The sequence below is a fragment of the Hetaerina americana genome, unplaced genomic scaffold, assembly GCF_022747635.1.
Source record: "Hetaerina americana unplaced genomic scaffold, ioHetAmer1.1.p SCAF_12, whole genome shotgun sequence".
Lineage (NCBI taxonomy): Eukaryota > Metazoa > Arthropoda > Insecta > Odonata > Calopterygidae > Hetaerina > Hetaerina americana.
Window position 1 is genome coordinate 29333650 of NW_027286292.1, and position 17696 is coordinate 29351345.

At 34.9% G+C, this 17696-nt stretch overlaps 1 protein-coding gene across 2 annotated transcripts; it reads right to left on the minus strand.

The window, feature by feature from the left end:
• Window positions 1-856: 856 nt before the first annotated feature.
• Window positions 857-14879, minus strand: BORCS6 (BLOC-1 related complex subunit 6). Of its 2 annotated transcripts, XM_071583034.1 has the most exons (6): window positions 14647-14879; window positions 14107-14467; window positions 13579-13754; window positions 9605-9688; window positions 5619-5695; window positions 857-1696 (listed from the first exon to the last, which is right to left on the minus strand). In XM_071583034.1, the coding sequence occupies exons 1-6, from the start codon at window positions 14788-14790 to the stop codon at window positions 1645-1647; spliced, it is 894 nt and encodes a 297-aa protein (XP_071439135.1). In that variant the 5' UTR covers window positions 14791-14879; the 3' UTR covers window positions 857-1644. The 2 variants fall into 2 exon arrangements, with proteins under 2 accessions (XP_071439135.1, XP_071439136.1); XM_071583035.1 differs by lacking the exons at window positions 857-1696; window positions 5619-5695; window positions 9605-9688 and adding exons at window positions 11691-11709; window positions 11820-11890.
• Between the last annotated feature and the right edge of the window lie 2817 nt (window positions 14880-17696).

Consider the following 17696-nt stretch of genomic DNA (forward strand, 5'->3'; position numbering starts at 1 on the left):
AATCATGCTGTCTTTGGGGAAACCCTGTACATTATTAACTGTGCCCAGTTTATTCTGTCAAATACCTCATTGAAATCAATGATAGTCCTTTTAAGCTGCCTTAATGCCTTCTACTTCCATTAATGCTTTCCATGTCATGTCTACAATAGTGCGAACCCCTTTCAAATTCCTCAGTTCTTTCACCTTCATGAACCATGCTAATACACCCACTTATAACAGTATCTGTAAACTCTCCATATTATAGCAATACTCTACCAATACTAAACCAAGGAGAGCAGTGATACATCCAAGAGGGAGGGACATATGGTTTCCCATTGCAGAATATGTTAGCATTTAATAAAATTAAAAATAAATATAACCAAAATTTAAAAAAATTCTGGGAGATACTGCAGTAGTGATATTAAATGCCATCGGTCACTGATCTGCATTGAAATTCTTGCATAACCTTAATATTCAAAAGCACTTCTGCATACATTTTGTTTTATAGCTCTTAGATATAACTACTTCAAAAGAGGAAACAATCTTTTAGCTAGTTCTATTAGTTTCAAATTTGGCAGAATTTATAAATCATTCTGAAGACAAAATAGTTTTTAAATTATACTTGTTCTAAATGGAAATCCTCCACCATTTAAGGGTTTTTTCGATCAGATACTGATGGAGGAAGGTGATTATGATAAGAGACTGGGATCCAATGATCATAATTAGGTAGCTAGGAGATTATTAGGATAATGCTTAAGTCTCTAATTTATTCATATGAATGCATAAGAATAAACATCATATCAAAATACAGTAGAGATTTAATTAAAACAAATGGAAGGGACTTGGTTTTTTTATCCTAGAAAATAAAACAAAAACCTTAAAAGAAAAATGCTTCATTATTCAACAACTCATACATCATCTTGTTAACAAAACTCAATAAATATTATAATAGGCATATCAATCACAAATAACAATTCATACATTATTCTTAAATGAAGCTTTGAAATGTACCATACTGAATGCAATAAAGGTCCAAATTTAAGGTCATAGTAGTAGAGTGAGATTTATGACATGTATGTAATGAGACTGAGCATTAATGAAATTAACTGCAACAAAGAAGGATATATGATGGAGTGTTTGAGGCCATTGGGAAGGCTAAATGTATTATACCCCTAAAGAGTGGCCTAGACAATCTGTTTGAAAACAATCAGTAATCAACATAAACTTCACCCATGTTATCATTGTAGTAATAGTATGTCAGAGAAAAAAATGACCACAAGTAGTGTGATAATACTCTAGATTTTCTACCAACTAAAGATAGGCAAAACACATTCATGTATATCTCTTGAGATTTGCAGCAAGGCATACTCTGATGCATTTTAATGGTATAGAGTACATCAAAAGGCCTTCCAAAAACAGCCACGCCAACCATCTGTGTAGTAGCAATAACAATCCATAATACAAACTTCTCTTGTTCCCAGCAATATGAATTGGAGTACATCATCTTACCATTGGGCATCACAATCAAACTGAATGTATATAATACCATTTAATCATATGGGAGGAAACTGGGTCATGTATATACATTGGACACATGTAGGTACAAATATAGGTACTGTCACCAGCAATTCACCTCTGCAATCCCAACTTTTGGATAACTTCCTTTTAGCTGCTGACTGCATTTTCTAACAACTCTAAGAGTCGTTTGATTTCCTTTCTGAAAAATGATTTAAGGAGTAAATTCACTGAAACTCTCTCTAGAACATTATTCCATCAACAATTATCCGAAGGAATGAGAGAATCACATCGTAAGCATTAACATGCATGACTATGAAATGAATGCTTTAAAAAATTTATGTCAGCCATAATTTTCAAAATATATTGTATATTTCTTATCATAATCATTTATCAAAAAATGTATGGGTATTGCAGCGTTCATATAAGAATTATAGTAGGTATTTTCGCATATACAATGGAAACTTGCTAAATGAGTACATCCCACAATGAGGAAATCATATAATGAGCAAAATTATTTTTCAAAAAATGATTCGTTTAATGAGTAACTTTTCACGCAATGAGTGATGAGGAGAGAAAGCTTCCCAGGATCATTGCATGCATGCAGCTTCATTTTGTATGCAGCACTCATTCCCTAGTATCTTGGTGTCGCCAGTGATCACACATTTCGCCAAAATTATGTTTAGATATTATTTGAGATTTCTTGGGAAAAGTCTAATAACCCTTAAAAATGCCCCAGAAGGAAAAGCTGCAACCAGAGAGCCATGAGAGCATAAAAAGAAACAAGAATGAAAACTAAAAACACCGAAAAGGGAGAACAAGGTGTCAGCATGGCTGATCTAGCACAAATATGAAATTGATCAACATCGATGATTTCCACTACCCTCAAAAACAAGGAAAAGATTCTGCAGATAGATGCATCATAGGGAGTGACAAGAATATCTACACAACAGTTATGTATTTCCTATGATGTTGAAAGGTTTTCTCTCATTACAGATAAATGAAAATTTCAAGGTGATGCTATTAATGAGAATATTATTTGTGAGAAGGCTTACTGATTTTTGCTAACCTAATTAAGAGGACACCAGTATCATTAATAGGCATAGAGATAATATTCAAGGGAAGCCAGGAATGGATTGAGAAGTTTAAGAGAAGAACTGGAATCCATAGAGCCGTAAAGCATGATAAAACAGCAAGCTCTGAATCTAAGCCAGCAGAGAACTTAATCATCTTCAAGAAGCACAGAGATTCCAAGGGTTTCCTACAAAAACAGGTTTTTAATTGTAATGAGAAAGATCTTTTTTTAAGTTTCTTGTGAACAAAATTTCAAGCATAAGCAAACACAGATGTCTCCAGGCAGCTTTCCAGTATTAAAGGATAAGGATTATAAATAAACAAATTATTTTCATTTTTTATTATTTTCTAAAAAATGAATTCACATTTCTGGTTGGTTCGTTACATGATAGAAAAAAATATGAAGTTGATTCGTGTACCTAAACAATTTTTATAAAATTTTATTTCAATAAACCTTGGAACATATTTTTTGGCATGGAATACATTTCTGCATTTTATATTAATTTGTTTGGGAAAAATTGTTTCACTTTGTTTTGGCTTCGAATGAATTATTCTAACTATGAAAGGTTCCTCTGTATTTTAAGGTAGTTTGTTCCTTACATTAAATATATTTAGCTTGGAAAGATTTACAAAAATAATGAAAATAATAACAATGTTTCATGTAACAAAACCAGTCAATTTCAATCCCACTTAAAAAAAACACCCATATTCATCAAACAGTCCGTGTCCGCAATCAAAGGAAGCTGATTTTTTTACTAGGATATGCATCTAAAATGAAATTCTCAGCCATGGATTGGATATTTTAACAACAAACAGAGCTTCTTACCAAAATATTCAAGAATTGCACACTGAAAACCTTGAGTGCATTCTGCACTTTTCAGTCAACTTGTGAAATATTATTTTTATCACAGCAGCTCTGACAGAGATTAACTCATGAGATAGAAATGGAATGCACTTGAGCTTGAGTACTTTGGTAGAATTCCAGGAAACTTCACAGCTGATAGTGTTCTAGGCTGGTTTCATTACGCTACAATGCCTGCAGCTAAATTTTAAATATTCAAACAAATTTATGATGAATATTAGATTGAATGCAAGTCATGGCATTCTTTAATAAGCAAAAAGGAGAAGAGCAGTAATTACTGGCAGTCACCTATTGCATGAGTAGAACCACAACTACATTTTGTAACAATGAAGTACTAATACTTTCTGACTAATGTCAGTATTTCCTCATGAAAACAGAATTGCGTCTTACAATTGGAAGTGGGTGATGAGAGAAGCCTATGGAGGACACCTACAAGAACAAGAGGTAATTTTACTGGGCACATCCAAAGGCACCATAGCTTACTGAAAATATGTCCATTGAAGGAAATATGAAGGGGAAAAATTACTGAGGAACCACAAGGATGAACAATGACAAGCAAGTATTGAAATACTTTGCAATGGACAATGGCCATGTGATGCATTGAATGTCAATACACATACATTTAAAATATTCGATGCTAAAACTATTTGAAGTATCCTGTGATATAGGCCTGAAGCTGTTGGAAGAATACAATTGGTAATAATCATAAAGAAGCAGGACGAGATTTGTTTTCCATGTACTCATGATAAAATTATTATTATCACCAGCAATGGAAGAGGAAAGAGTAGTGTAGGAAGTAGCACCTTCAATGGCTAAGAAGATATCTATAAAAAAATATTAATATACAAACAGGATTAGCATGGACATAAGAAATCTATTAAATCAGATTTAACTATGGAGTCCATTCTATTATAGGGACATGAATGGACAATAGGATAAGCAAAGAAAAGAGGATTGGAGGCAAAGAAATGTGTAGCCACCAAATAATGATGGAACTAAAAATAATACACAGGGATACAAATGAAGATATACTTCTAAGACTGAAGCTAATGGAGGACACTTTCAAGAAGAGAAAAATTAATTGGATATATCCTGATGCTTGATAGTTCACTGAAGACAATGATTGAAGGAACTATTGAGAGGAAGAATTCAACAGGAAGGTCAACGACTAAGTATAAGAACAACGAGAGGGGAAAAATCAGCAAAAGAGCTAAAAGGGAATGAGTATTGGTGGGAGACAGGATAGTTTCGAGAGTGGCTACAAACCAATTCTCAGCTTTATAACTTGCAATAATGGTTTTGTAAGGGCTAAATATTATAATCCAAAAACAAGAGTACTAAAAAGGTACTATTATAATTTTGCATAATTTTGTTTCATTATTTTTGTCTTGTTCTCACCAAGTGCAAATAATATTTCCATTAGCACCCGATTGCAGATACTAAATTGTAAGGGAATATGAAAGCAAATCATGTTTACTGAAAATATTGAAACCATTAAATGGTATCAAGAGGGCACAAATAATGGTTACCTTTCCTCTTAGCATTTTACTAACAAAATATGACATTCATGGTATAGTTCAAAATACATCATTTAAATAGACTAATAGATTGAGAAAATGAAAGATTCAAGGGAACAATTACACAGCCATTGGCACAACTCAGCCTAGTGTCCCTATCACAGACCTATTGGTGTGTGCAATAATTAATAATTAAATTTGGCAAAACGTTTTCAGCAGAGGGTAAATCGGAGTGGTTAAGTTGTTAGGCTAGATAGAAAATTCAAATAGCTTGGAATTAAATCACAGTACCATTACGAAAAAATATGATAGCACCTCATGCCACCCTCTCCGGAATTTTGCAAGAATGTGAAGTCAAGGCAAAAGGAGCAACTGAAATATTACGTTAACTTGGAATTATTTTGAGGTGAATTCATATTTCTAATTAAGGCACAGTATTAAACCCAATAATATCTTATAGACAAAAATACAAAAGAATTTAACTCCCCATTTATCCTAGATGCTTAACTTCATACCATAATCTATAGATAAAATAAATCTCACTTTCCTTATTGATAATCAACTCATTCTTTCAATGGCACCATTTCCACTTGAAAATAAGTATATCTTATTAACTACATAAATATTTAGGAACATATAATATTAGGTTGTAGTATAGTATGAAAGGATACACATTTTCTGATAGTTTATATATGGATTTCATAGAGATGCCCAGCTCTTCACATTTGGCCATTAGCTGGTACATTGACTGAAAAAATATTAGAAATGAATAAACTTAGCACAACTAACATAGGCGGAGAAATTAAACATGCTCAATAATTTTTCCATTAAAATGGCCATAGGTTTTCCATCAGGCCAGAGATAAATTTTCAATGGGAAAACGTCAGCCGTGGACAACGTCTTAAAGTAATTATTATTAAGAAAGAACATATCTGGATAACATTTATTCTGTATAATAATTGATTCTTATCTACATAATATTGTAAATTACAGCTATTAATGTTGATTTTTTTGTCTTAGGAAGCTAGGGAGTTAAGTAACTTGCAGTAGGGAGAAGAGAAGCTCACAGTGTAATTAAGTGCCTTCATTTGAAAGATTAAGGTGTCCAGCAAATCCACAATGAAATAATGGCTGTTTACGGAAATAATAGCCTGCCACATGACACAGTCAAGAGGTGGAAAAGAACTTATCAAACTGGCCACATGTCCGTCACAGACGATCCAAGAATTGGAAAGCCATCACTCATAAATGAAGCTGCCGAAGTGAAAACACTGGAGGACTCTATCATAGTAGAATGAAGAGCAACCATCCAGATGATCATTAATGATACTGATCTTAATAGTATGTGGAAAATTAGTCACAAAGAGCTGCAAATGTCAAAGGTGTCAGCTTGCTGGGTTCCACAACTGCTAACTTTTCAGAAGCTAACACTTGGATTTGCTTCAGTCATGCGATGAAATTTTTGCTTCAATGCAATTACTTGCATTCACGACCACGACGTGACCAGCAATCAAAGCAATGTGGCTTTAAAATTTTGCTGCATCCACCCTATTCTCCCGATCTCATCACAAGCAACTGTTTCTTATTCCCAGTACTCAAAAACCCATTGTGGGGTCGGATATTTGACAACACAAATGATGTCATTTAAGAGGTGAAAAAATACAAAGTTTACTTATTCAGTAATTTCATTTTTTACATGTGATTATTCGTAATAAAATGGATAACAGGATTACTGTTATTATCATAGGAAATCTAGCGGTTAAGGCAGTTTTTGATGCAATCTGCTACATTCCACAATGATAGCCTTTGAAAAGTCAAGAAATGCAATGAGAAATGCATCACTCGAGATGCTGACTAAGAAGTGAAGTCTTAGAATTGCAAATAACAATTAACCTTCCACTTCAATTACATTTTAGTTATAATTAAAAGTTTACGATATCCCCCAAATTTTTCAACATAATTACTTAAATTTTCAATTCAGAGACAAAATCACTGGGAACTTTCTTCCTGAAAAGAATTTACATAAAAGCCACTCTTGTAATGGATTTCATTTTTGAATTCAATGGTTTTAGATTTTGAGAAAATTCTTGATCACTGAATACGTAAACTTTGCATTTTTTCACACAAAACTTAATTACATTACTACCTGTTTCGATGCTTAGGCAACATCATCAGGCATTAATACCTGATAATGTCACCTACGAGTCAAAACCCTAAGTAGTGTAAAAACATTTAGTGTGAAAAAATTCAAAGTTTATTTATTCAGTGATTCATTTTTTATATGCAATTATTCATAAAAAAATGGATAACCAAGTTACTGTTATCATTATAGGTAACCTGGCGGTTTAGGCAGATTTTGGATGGACACAACTAAAAAATAAATATCTTGCCGCTCCTAACAAAACATGACCCAACATCCTACTCTACAACAAGCCTCTCTTCATCTCTGTATACTTCCTTCCTCCCTTCATTCCATCCAACATCCCTATCCTATTTCTGCCCCTTCCTTGTTTTCCCAATATCCTCCCCTTTATCACAGTCTTCAACATCCCATTGCCAATCAATATGTTCTCCAACCATTTTTCCAGTCTCCTTATGATTACTTGCAACAATACCCTCTCCTCCTTCACCATACCACTTCCTTGTTTGTTTTCCTTTATGTCCACTGAACTTTCTCCATCCTTCTCCACATCCACGTTTCAAAAGCTTCCAATCTATGCCTATCATCCTGCTTCAATGACCATGTTTCTGCACCGTGCATAACTAAGACCCATTTCAAAGTTTTAATGAGCCTCTTTTTAAAATCCATACTCAAAGTCATGATAATCAATTCCACCTTCCTCATGAAAATTTCTTTGCCTAGTGGATTTCTTCTCCTATGTCCCAACTATTTTGACCATTTTGGTCCAAAACACAAAGTTATGTCAACTGTTCCATGAGCTCTAGTTTTTGCCCTCCTATTTTAATGCTTGCTTACTGCTTTCCTCTTCATAGAAAACTGCGTAATATTTGCTCTATTAATGTTTATTTTCACCCAATAGCTACCATATAAATTGCCAATACACTCAGCGATGCTTGCAGTTCCTTGGCTGACTAACAAATGAAAGCTTGATCATCAGCAAACCTAACTTATTCTATGAATTCCCCGAGGACTTTCAGCAGGATTACTGTTATTGAAAGTCAGACGGATTACTGCTATTGAAATTAATATTTCATTAGTACAAGGGTAATTTGAAAGGTTCCCAGAATCACCACCAGATGTCAGCGCTAGCACAATGAGTTTCCCTCATAGTTATAGGTAATGATTTGGGAGTGCTCTGGGAAGAGATCTGTGGTATAGATGCCTTTTTGTTGTTGTTCCCGTGCAGTGATTTGTGAAAATGAAAAAAATTGAGAGACAAGCAGTGATTAAACATTTCAAATACTTTGCAAAGAAAGATATGAAAACAAAGGAAATTCATGCAGACTTTCAGAACACTCTGGGGAACCTCTGCTACATCATATTCCACTGTTGCCAAGTAGACAAATGAGTTTAAGTTTGGTCAGGATAGCTTAGATGATGATCCATGAGGTGGTAGGACAAAATGTACCAGTGCCTCAAAAATTACTGCAAAAATGCATAAAATGGACATGAAGGATTGCCGAATGAAAAAGCAATAAATCGCTGAAGCTGTAGGGATGAAATCTGAATCGGCACATCACATTTCAACTATGGTACTGGATATGAGAAAATTATCTGCTAGATGGGTGACAAGACCACAAATGAAACTTGGGTCCACTACTATACCCCAGGAGAAAACAGCAGTCAAAGCAGAGGAAACATGTCGATTTACCAACACCAAAGAAAGCAGAGGGGATACAGTCAGCCGGAAAGGTGATGGCTTCAGTTTTCTGGGATTCGAAAGGGATTCTGCTGATAGATTATCTTCTCACTGTCAAACTATTGCTGGACAATATTATGTTAACCTTCTGGACCAACTAGCAAAATATACAAAAAAAGAGGAAGGAAGGAAGTCATATTTCATCAAAACAATCCACACCCGCACACAAGCGTCATTCCCAAAGAAAAACTATGTTAACTAAGATACGAATTGTTGCCAGCCTTATTCCCCTGATTTGGCTCCATCAGGTTTCCGAAGTAGACGAGTATTTTGCAGGCCTGAAGGAATCTAATTTTCAAGATGGGATCAAGACATTGGACCATTGCTGGACCAAATGCATTAGTGTACTGGGAGACTAAAATGAAAAATAAATAAGTTTCACTAAGATAAGTTATGCATGACATTTACCAATTATGGTTTAAGCATGAAAGATTCATCTATAGAAAGAATAATATAGGAACATTAAACTTTAGGTTAAACCTGAGAGTGACACATTATAGAGCTAAATACTTTCAGTTTTTAACTCATTATATGCCAAGGATACTTAACCTTTCCTCGATTCTGAGTGAATCGCTATATAAATAAGACACTAATTTTTATGGAATATTCAATAATATGAGACTTTGAAATTAAAATGTTTCTCTTTCAATATTGTTGCAATTTATTTGGATCCACCCAAAGTAAAACAACACAGCCATTCATGAGAAATACTGAATTTATATGTAACAATTCCTGGTTTTATTATTCCAACATCAACAGTCCAGGGGGTTAAATACCTTGATATTTGAGTCAACTGCATCACAGGTTTTACACACAGCATCTCGGTATGTTTCCAAACAGTCAACAGTCAGAGCAGACACCTATAAAATGCAAAATTGAAAACTTTCAAGCATGAAAAATGGCAGTGATAAATTGGTGCAAAAATAATGAAGCCTAATTTAAGTATCCCTATTTCACAAAAGACTTTCAGAAACAGGAAAGCATGAATGCAGATGCTAGGATGACTTGTGATATACTTTGGATATATAAGATAAAATGATAAATAATTAACCAATGATTTTACAATGATGCTTGGAAAAATTTAAAGCAAATTTATATGAACATAAGAATATTGGTTTAATAGTACCTGAAACAATTAAAATTAAGACAAAAAGTAAATTTATTAAACAGCAAGTTATAAATTGGGAAAAGGGAATGATAGCATAATGTCAAAACCTCATTAAAACAGTGAACATTGACATTCAGCGAAAGACTGCATACTATTTGAAGAATTAAACATCACCTGTGAACTGAATTGCAGATACTTTATTAGCAGGATAAATACAAAACAGGTATTCCTTCTCACAAAGCTAAGCTGTTAGTCCAAACTAGTAGACCGAGAGTAGCTCTGGTAAAAAGATAACCTACAGAAGCACCTGACTTTACAATAGCAATGGACAAATGAGCAATTGTTGATGATGAGGCTTGCAGTAGGTTCTGGAGTGATTATTTATGCATGAACACTGGTATCAACAATGCTATTATTTGTGGCAATGGAATCAATAAATGCATCAATGAATACACTCATTGAGAGCAGCCATCCACATAAGTGTAGCAAAATTATTCAATTTTCCAGGACAGTGGAAGTAGAGAAGGAAGTAGAAATATGGTTTTCTTTATTTTTGAAATACTTGCATGCAACTTGAACATTTATAATCCCTAATGCAGCCAATGCTCAGATATTAAGTCTATGGGAAAATTCCATTTCAATCATCACTGTTGTTAGCAACAGACCCTGGAACTAATGAACAAAATTGTATTGAAAAGTAAAATTGCAATATATAGTATTTAAAGAGAAGAATATACTACTTAAAGTTTACTACCCTACATCTAGGTGAGCAAAGTAGATTACAACCACCTTTTTTCAAGTCGCTTTTGGTTAGCAATACGCCAAAAGCCAGAGATTACAAAGGACATCTTCAGGCTATTTCGTTCTTCTATCTTCAGACAATTTTCTACACCAAATATCAATTTCATGTTCATGCAATGGAATCCCAAATTACATAGAAAAACCAAGTAGTAGTAGTATTTAGGGGAGGCGACCGACTGCTGAGGTCATTTGCGCCATAGGTGATGGACAGGAAAGGATGTAGGGTGGAGAGAAACCCGGTGTCGGCATTAGCCTATTCTTTACGAAAGGCGCCAGGGGGTCCGCAGCTTAACGTCCCATCCGACGGACGACGTACTCACTCAAAGTGCCCTCCACAAAGCACCTCAAGTAGGGATCGAGATACCTCTGAAAAATATTCAACACCGCCGGGATTTGAACCCGAGCCCTCTGGGTGGGAAGCCAGTACGATAGCCACCGCACCAATCCCGATCCCCTAGAAAAACCAATCAGCACCACTTCAGTTTGATATTTCAATTTCTTACCTTAACATCTTATTCCATTATAGAGCTAATTATTTCAATCAAATGTAAGACTTGTCTTTGTTTGCTCAAGGCTATGTAAAGCGGTGCTTATCATTTTAATTAACAATTTCTCTGCTGTGCACCATCACTTATTAAATTCCATGCCAACTTGGATAGTAATGCAAATGTTAAGCTTAACAAATAATAAAGTTATTAAAACAAAGCATTTACCTCATATTGTCATGGAAAAGCATTATAAATATGAGATAAAATAATCAAATTAGAGTCCTAGCTGTCAGAAGCATGTTTCCTTGATTATTTAAATTCGTTCTGCTGAATCTGCAGTACAGTTTACCTGAAGGCATGGTATGAACTGACCAACATATCTTCTGCATCTAGCAATTTATGACTATGCAACATATCTTCTGCATCTAGCAATTTATGACTATGTATCATGATGATTTTCCATAGTCATTCTGATTCATACTGCCTTTGGTCCAGGAGTTCATAAAATCAACAGAACAAAATAAGGAATAGAATGAGATCATATTCCAAAATGACCAAACATGAAATGTGAGAAGCTTCAAGAAAAGTACATACTATTTTTAAATGAGATCAGAAAATTCTTGTCGACATTCTCGAACTAACCCTGTTCCAGGTAGGTAATGACCCTGTGGGCACACATTAAGGAATTAAATTTCTCTGCAAATGCTACGGGATGAATCAACTTAACACATTTTATCTCAACAACTGATAAAAAATAATGCTTGAATATTATATTTGGCACAATTATTATCATCAATCTCTATCCAATCACCAGGGGCTCAGCTGTGTTTACTAGTCATTGGATGAAGGTTATTCCTCATTTTTGATGTCATTGATGGGGAAATTAAATAGTTAAGACTTCTTCTGGTGCAAAATAAGTTAATTCCTATGGACATATCCTCATTCTTTTACTGGGCATATACACATTATCTTCTACAGTGAAGCATTTGGGTTCCTAAAATTAACGTTGTTCTATCTACTTGGCAGAAGTTACCCATATTTAATGCCATTATTTCCCCATAGCCAAAGTGTATAGAATAATTCATCAGTGCTGTACACCACAAATGTGGATCTAGCTACTATTATTTATTCCATCCAAAAAGCCTCTTCTTTTCCTCTCTCTACTCCTTTTTCCCTACATTTCACCCTTCTGTTATGATGAGTAACATCCTACAACCCCTCATTCTATTCTCAGCCCAATTTTCTGTATTCTTTTGACTCCACTTAGCAATGTCCTCTCTTCTTTTAACAAATTAAAAATTTTATCACTAGACTTCTTTTCTGCCCATGTTATTTTTTTGATTCTTCTCCACACCCTTGACTGAAAAGCATTTAACTGCCACTAATGCTCTTGCCTCAAAGACCAGATTAACCACCATGCTCATGCGAACAATTTTACCACCTATGCTTTTTAAGCCTTCAATTGCCATATCAGTCATAAGTTCTATTACATCCTAATGCTCTTTCCACCAATAAAATTCTTCTCCTAATTTCTACGCTACTGCATCCATTTTACACCAAAATACTTCCAAAATCACTCCACTTCTTGCGGTTACTCCTAACAACTTTAAAGGTGAACATAGCCTTCCCACTTCGTAAGAAAGTCGGCACTTTTGTCTTCTCTCACCCTTCTTACATCCCTCCCATAAGACATTTGATAACAACGGTAACCCTTGGTAGCTTGACTAATTATCACTTGATCCCATGTAGGTCTAACTGACTTATTCACCTCACCATCCATTTTCAGGACGACTTAGGTCCTTGCCATGCACCCCTTAACATTTCCTCAACAAAAATGTTTAAAAACATTGCTAATGGCTGACAAACCTGTCTTATTTCCCTTTCTTTCGTTTCCCATCCAATCCTCCAAATGCTACTTTTGCTTGTGCCTTCAAAATCATTTACAGGTTTTAACAGCTTTTATATCCCACTCGTCCAACTCCTATCTTCCACAAAAATTTCATTAGAAGAAAAGGAACTTCTTTCAGGAAAATCATTAACAGTAGGTGTGAGACGTTTAAGGTGACTGACTGCAAAGGGAGGCCTATGCATTTATCACTATAATTCTTTCATCAATCAATTTCCCCAGAGCTCCATCCCTCTGAGTCATGGAATAGATTGAAGTTTAAGTGGTGCTTAATTGTCTATTAACCAACATCTTCATTCCTATGAAATCCTTGACTATGGGAACTACTACAAATCAGGCTACTAAAGAATGAAGGCAGAATTTTACAACTACAATTCTACCAATATACATATAAATATAATACAAATTTGTAATATTTCACAATGCACTTTTAAAATATACACTTACACTATGTAGTATGCCGGCCAAATTTTCCGTGAGGGTGTCTACTGAGGTAGCAACTTTTCTTGCCTCAATTTCTAAATCATTCAATACATTTGAGTCTATAGTGGGAAGTTGGGGAGTCAAAGCTTGCCTGTACAGACTGGGCGTTGAACTTCTTGATGCAGGAAATGCGACTGGTTCTTAATTTTAAGAGAAAAGAAAAAGTTAATTTGGCAACACATTCTACTCTACAATAAATTCCAATAATCACTTAGTCATAAAACGCAGCTTAAGTAAATGCATCAATTTAATAAGGGAAAGAGAATGGCCGCCGTTCCACTGCAATAATTTCTATGACAATGGTACTCAAAATACAATACTTCCCAAAGACTTAAATTCAAAAGAAATCATAATGGCAACACCTACATGTAGAGGAAACTTGTGCATTTTGAGTTCGTGAATTACAAAAATCTTAAACAAATCCTTATTAATATCCAACTTTGCAAAAAGGCTTACATTAATCATTTCAACACACTAATGTACGTTAGTTACCATTCCTACTGACAGGACTAGATAACTTTATTTTTGTTTCCAAGTCTTCGGCAACGAATAACACCATATCCCCTTCTTGCGAAACGGTTCCTTCAAGGTGCAAATTTTCTAAAGCTTTGGTGAAAGCACTACCACTGCCACTATCAAAAGACCGTGGCAAATCTAACTTATCAGGCCTTCTGCCATCCCCTTCGAAAGTCCTCTCAGAAAACAAATCATGACTATCGGAGTGAATCGATGTGGTCTGTGAAATGAATGCTGGGTTTATATCAAATGATCTATCCACTGACAGAGAACCGTCTGGGGGCGAGGGTTGAGAATCGAAAGAAATTTCAGAGTACGATGCCGTCATCTCATGCAACTGCGAAGTATGAATATCATAGCATTATGTCACAACACAAAGAAAAATATAGTCAACTTTTAAAGTATAGTTTTAAATATTGTCAAAATAAGTGATAAATATAGTAAACATATAGTCAATTAAATTTCATCATATTTATAAAGCATTAACGAAAGCTATTAATTTGAAATTATCCTCACCCTATCTTCATCGAGATCAACAGGAGGCAAATCGTCGGTGGTTGGAGATATTGTCTCTAATTTCCCCGTCAAATCATTTTCCGGGTTTACAGGTTTCAACTCGCTGTCAGCGATATAACTGACACCACCTACTTCTTTCGCCATCTCGAAGGACTTAGTCCACAAAACACTGTGGTTGCTCTTAAGTTTCACTATGATAAACAAGCACACAACAGATTGCTCAGCTTGCTCAATGTCTGCTAACATCGATCCATGAAAAACCTATCGAGATCGAATATGAATCGACATTAGCGACCTGCTTATTTGAATCGTCTTTGAAATTATACCCTTTAGAAACTATGCATTATTTTGCAAAAAGGGGCTTCATCAATTAGAATATACTGCTTTAAATTTAACAAAAGGCTGACTGAAAGTATTGATCAATAGGTCGTTCTTTCAGGAGAAACGCATGAAAATTAAAACTACATTTAATACAAGAATTCTTAGATGCCGATTTAAGTTCTTAGATAAGATCCCAAAATTTCCCCATGAATTCTTTTTCTTCGGGCTTTTTCATTTATTTCCGATGAGAAAAAACTATGAATAAGACGGAAACATTCGAAAGCTTGTAATTATCATCACAAATACCCGGAAGTTTGCTAAAAAATACAATTTGCGCACAAATTTCGGCTTTAAAAGAGATTGCCAAAATGTTCACATTACTTTATATTATGGCACCAATACTGCACGCAACGCTTTTCACATCATGGTAGAATTTTCCAGTAACTTTTAATTTTGCCCTTCATCGATCCTTTCTTTCCTATTTGCCATTAAAAAAAATGTGAACCAAAGCATTTTTAATATTTTAGATGTCTCTAAGAGGTGTCTGTGTAGATACGATACGCCCCTATGCCCTCTCCAGTAGAAAGGAAGAATATGCTCGACGTCATTCCATTGCACCTACCGGAAGAAATTTTAGCCACCATTTACCACACACCCCAAAATTTGATAAGAAGTTGCCCAAAATCTAAGGAATGAACTGTATGCAGAGTTGTTTCTTAACATGAATACACACGAAGTCGAAAATATATTACGTAGAAATGTTTCCAATAAAATTTCTACACACGTGACAAAAAATATGGGAAAATCGTAACGCTAATGCTTACCCCAAGTGTACTTTCTATTTAAATTTCGTTTAGAGAAGCTAAAGGGTAAGAATAAAATTTGAAAAGCTGGAGAGGTGGTACTAATCAGAGACTGATCCCTATTTGATAACTTGAAAGAAGAAGATAATACCTATGCATGTACACCCCAGCAGTAGAAGTTGCTGTACATAAATGCAAGCTCTTACTGCAAAACAAGTCAACAAATATCTTAAAAATTGACATTTTTGTGGATAGCATACTCTGAGAAAGACCATTTCCAATTCTTATATCAATTTCCCAGGGTAAAAAAGTGGATATTAAATTTTCTTAACATTTATGTCACAGTCCTGAGGTTACAGTATTGGAAAACAGAATGAAGAGTTGAGATTTAATTTCTTGGGATGCCTCTAAGCAATCTCAACTTCACACAAACTGCAATTTTTCAGGTACCAGAACTTCCTGGAAAAACATAGGTGGTCCAGAAAAGGAAACTGGTCTCCCTACCATGTGTAGATTTCATGAGCTACTGGCCATAGTACTATGTTGATTGATACTAGGCTCAGGCTGATTACTGTGGTGCTATACTACAGGAGTGAATTGCATCCATTTGATGGAAAATTTTGAATCAAAATTTTTGATTGAGCAAACAAATGATCTTTTAAACCGCAGAAGTAGAGTTTAATGGGCAGATATGTAGAATTCATGGTTTTTCACACCCATAGCTGAGAAATCAAGTCCATTTTTTCGTACCCAACTTCCACTAAAGTGCATAATATTTCATATCTCTTTGACAGAAACATTACTACTACTTTACATGCCATATGGAAAGGTGGAGACAAATTTTGCAAGACTATTATTAAATGCACACTAGTACAGTCACAATGAGAAGATGGGAGAAAAAATAACTACAGCATAGATTCTCAAAAAAATGATTGGAACTTTTGTAGACTTACAAAATTCATGGTTCCTCATTTTCTTAACATTACCCTTATCATTAGGAGTTTCTTAGAAACTAAAATAGACATCCAATTAAAAAAAGATATTTGAGTTTGACAATTATTTTACCTTGCAGTTTTGTGTATCAATTAGCTACATAGGTTAGCATAATTACATTGGAACATTAAGGGCATAATAATGGGAATGGAGCAAGGCAGACAGCTTGGAGACCTGCAACAAACCAAACCTCAGATTTATGACACATAATGATGGCATGACTATTCTTATTATTCTCTATTCCACTTCTGAGCTGCATCTGTATGTATAAAAGGTAACAACAAGTAAAAAATGGATACAGGAGTACCTTACACTAGATTGATAAAAAATGTAATATTTCTAACGATTCATCACATGGAATCAAATCAAGATGCATGGAAAATTGTGAGTCGGAAGAAAATAGCAATAAATATCAAGAGGAGCTCATTATGCCCACTGCTCTGCATCACTATATTTATCTCTCTCTTTAAACCATAATTCAGCAAAAAAATTAACCTTTCGAACCAAATCATTGTGGTACCCAGGCATAGATATATGGGGTAGACAGCATAGACTGGGGTAGCCAAGATAGCATTGAGAAAACCAGGTAGCTCACTCAAATCATTGGAGATAGGAGACTTAAACCGTCAGAAGCAATGAGAAAAAATATCCACCCTTGAATGACTTTAGTATGAAAAGGCATGCATGCATGACGCATGACCAAGGGGGCTATTTAGAAAAAACAAGTGCTCAGTGACTTTGTACAAGAACTTGGAAGCATATTATCAGTAAAACTTCATGCTGTACTCCTTGGGCCAAGAGAGGTATGATCAGAAGCATGACTTCATGCCCAATAGGGGCTGGTTTAGCCGAAAAATCTGATCTCAAGTAAGAGAGACCCTCTCTCTCAGGATGGTGATCTTGGTGAAAAAATATCTAGGCAGTATAGTGGTT

Bases quoted from the DNA above. Each gene is read 5' to 3' on its own strand.
- BORCS6 (XM_071583034.1), bottom strand. From the start codon at position 14,790: ATGGCGAAAGAAGTAGGTGGTGTCAGTTATATCGCTGACAGCGAGTTG. The intron at 9,689-13,578 runs GTAAGTGTATAT...TGCATTTTATAG, and splicing joins TGGCCGGCATACTACATAGT to GTGTCTGCTCTGACTGTTGA. The intron at 5,696-9,604 runs GTATTTAACCCC...ATATTTTTTCAG, and splicing joins CAGTTGACTCAAATATCAAG to TCAATGTACCAGCTAATGGC.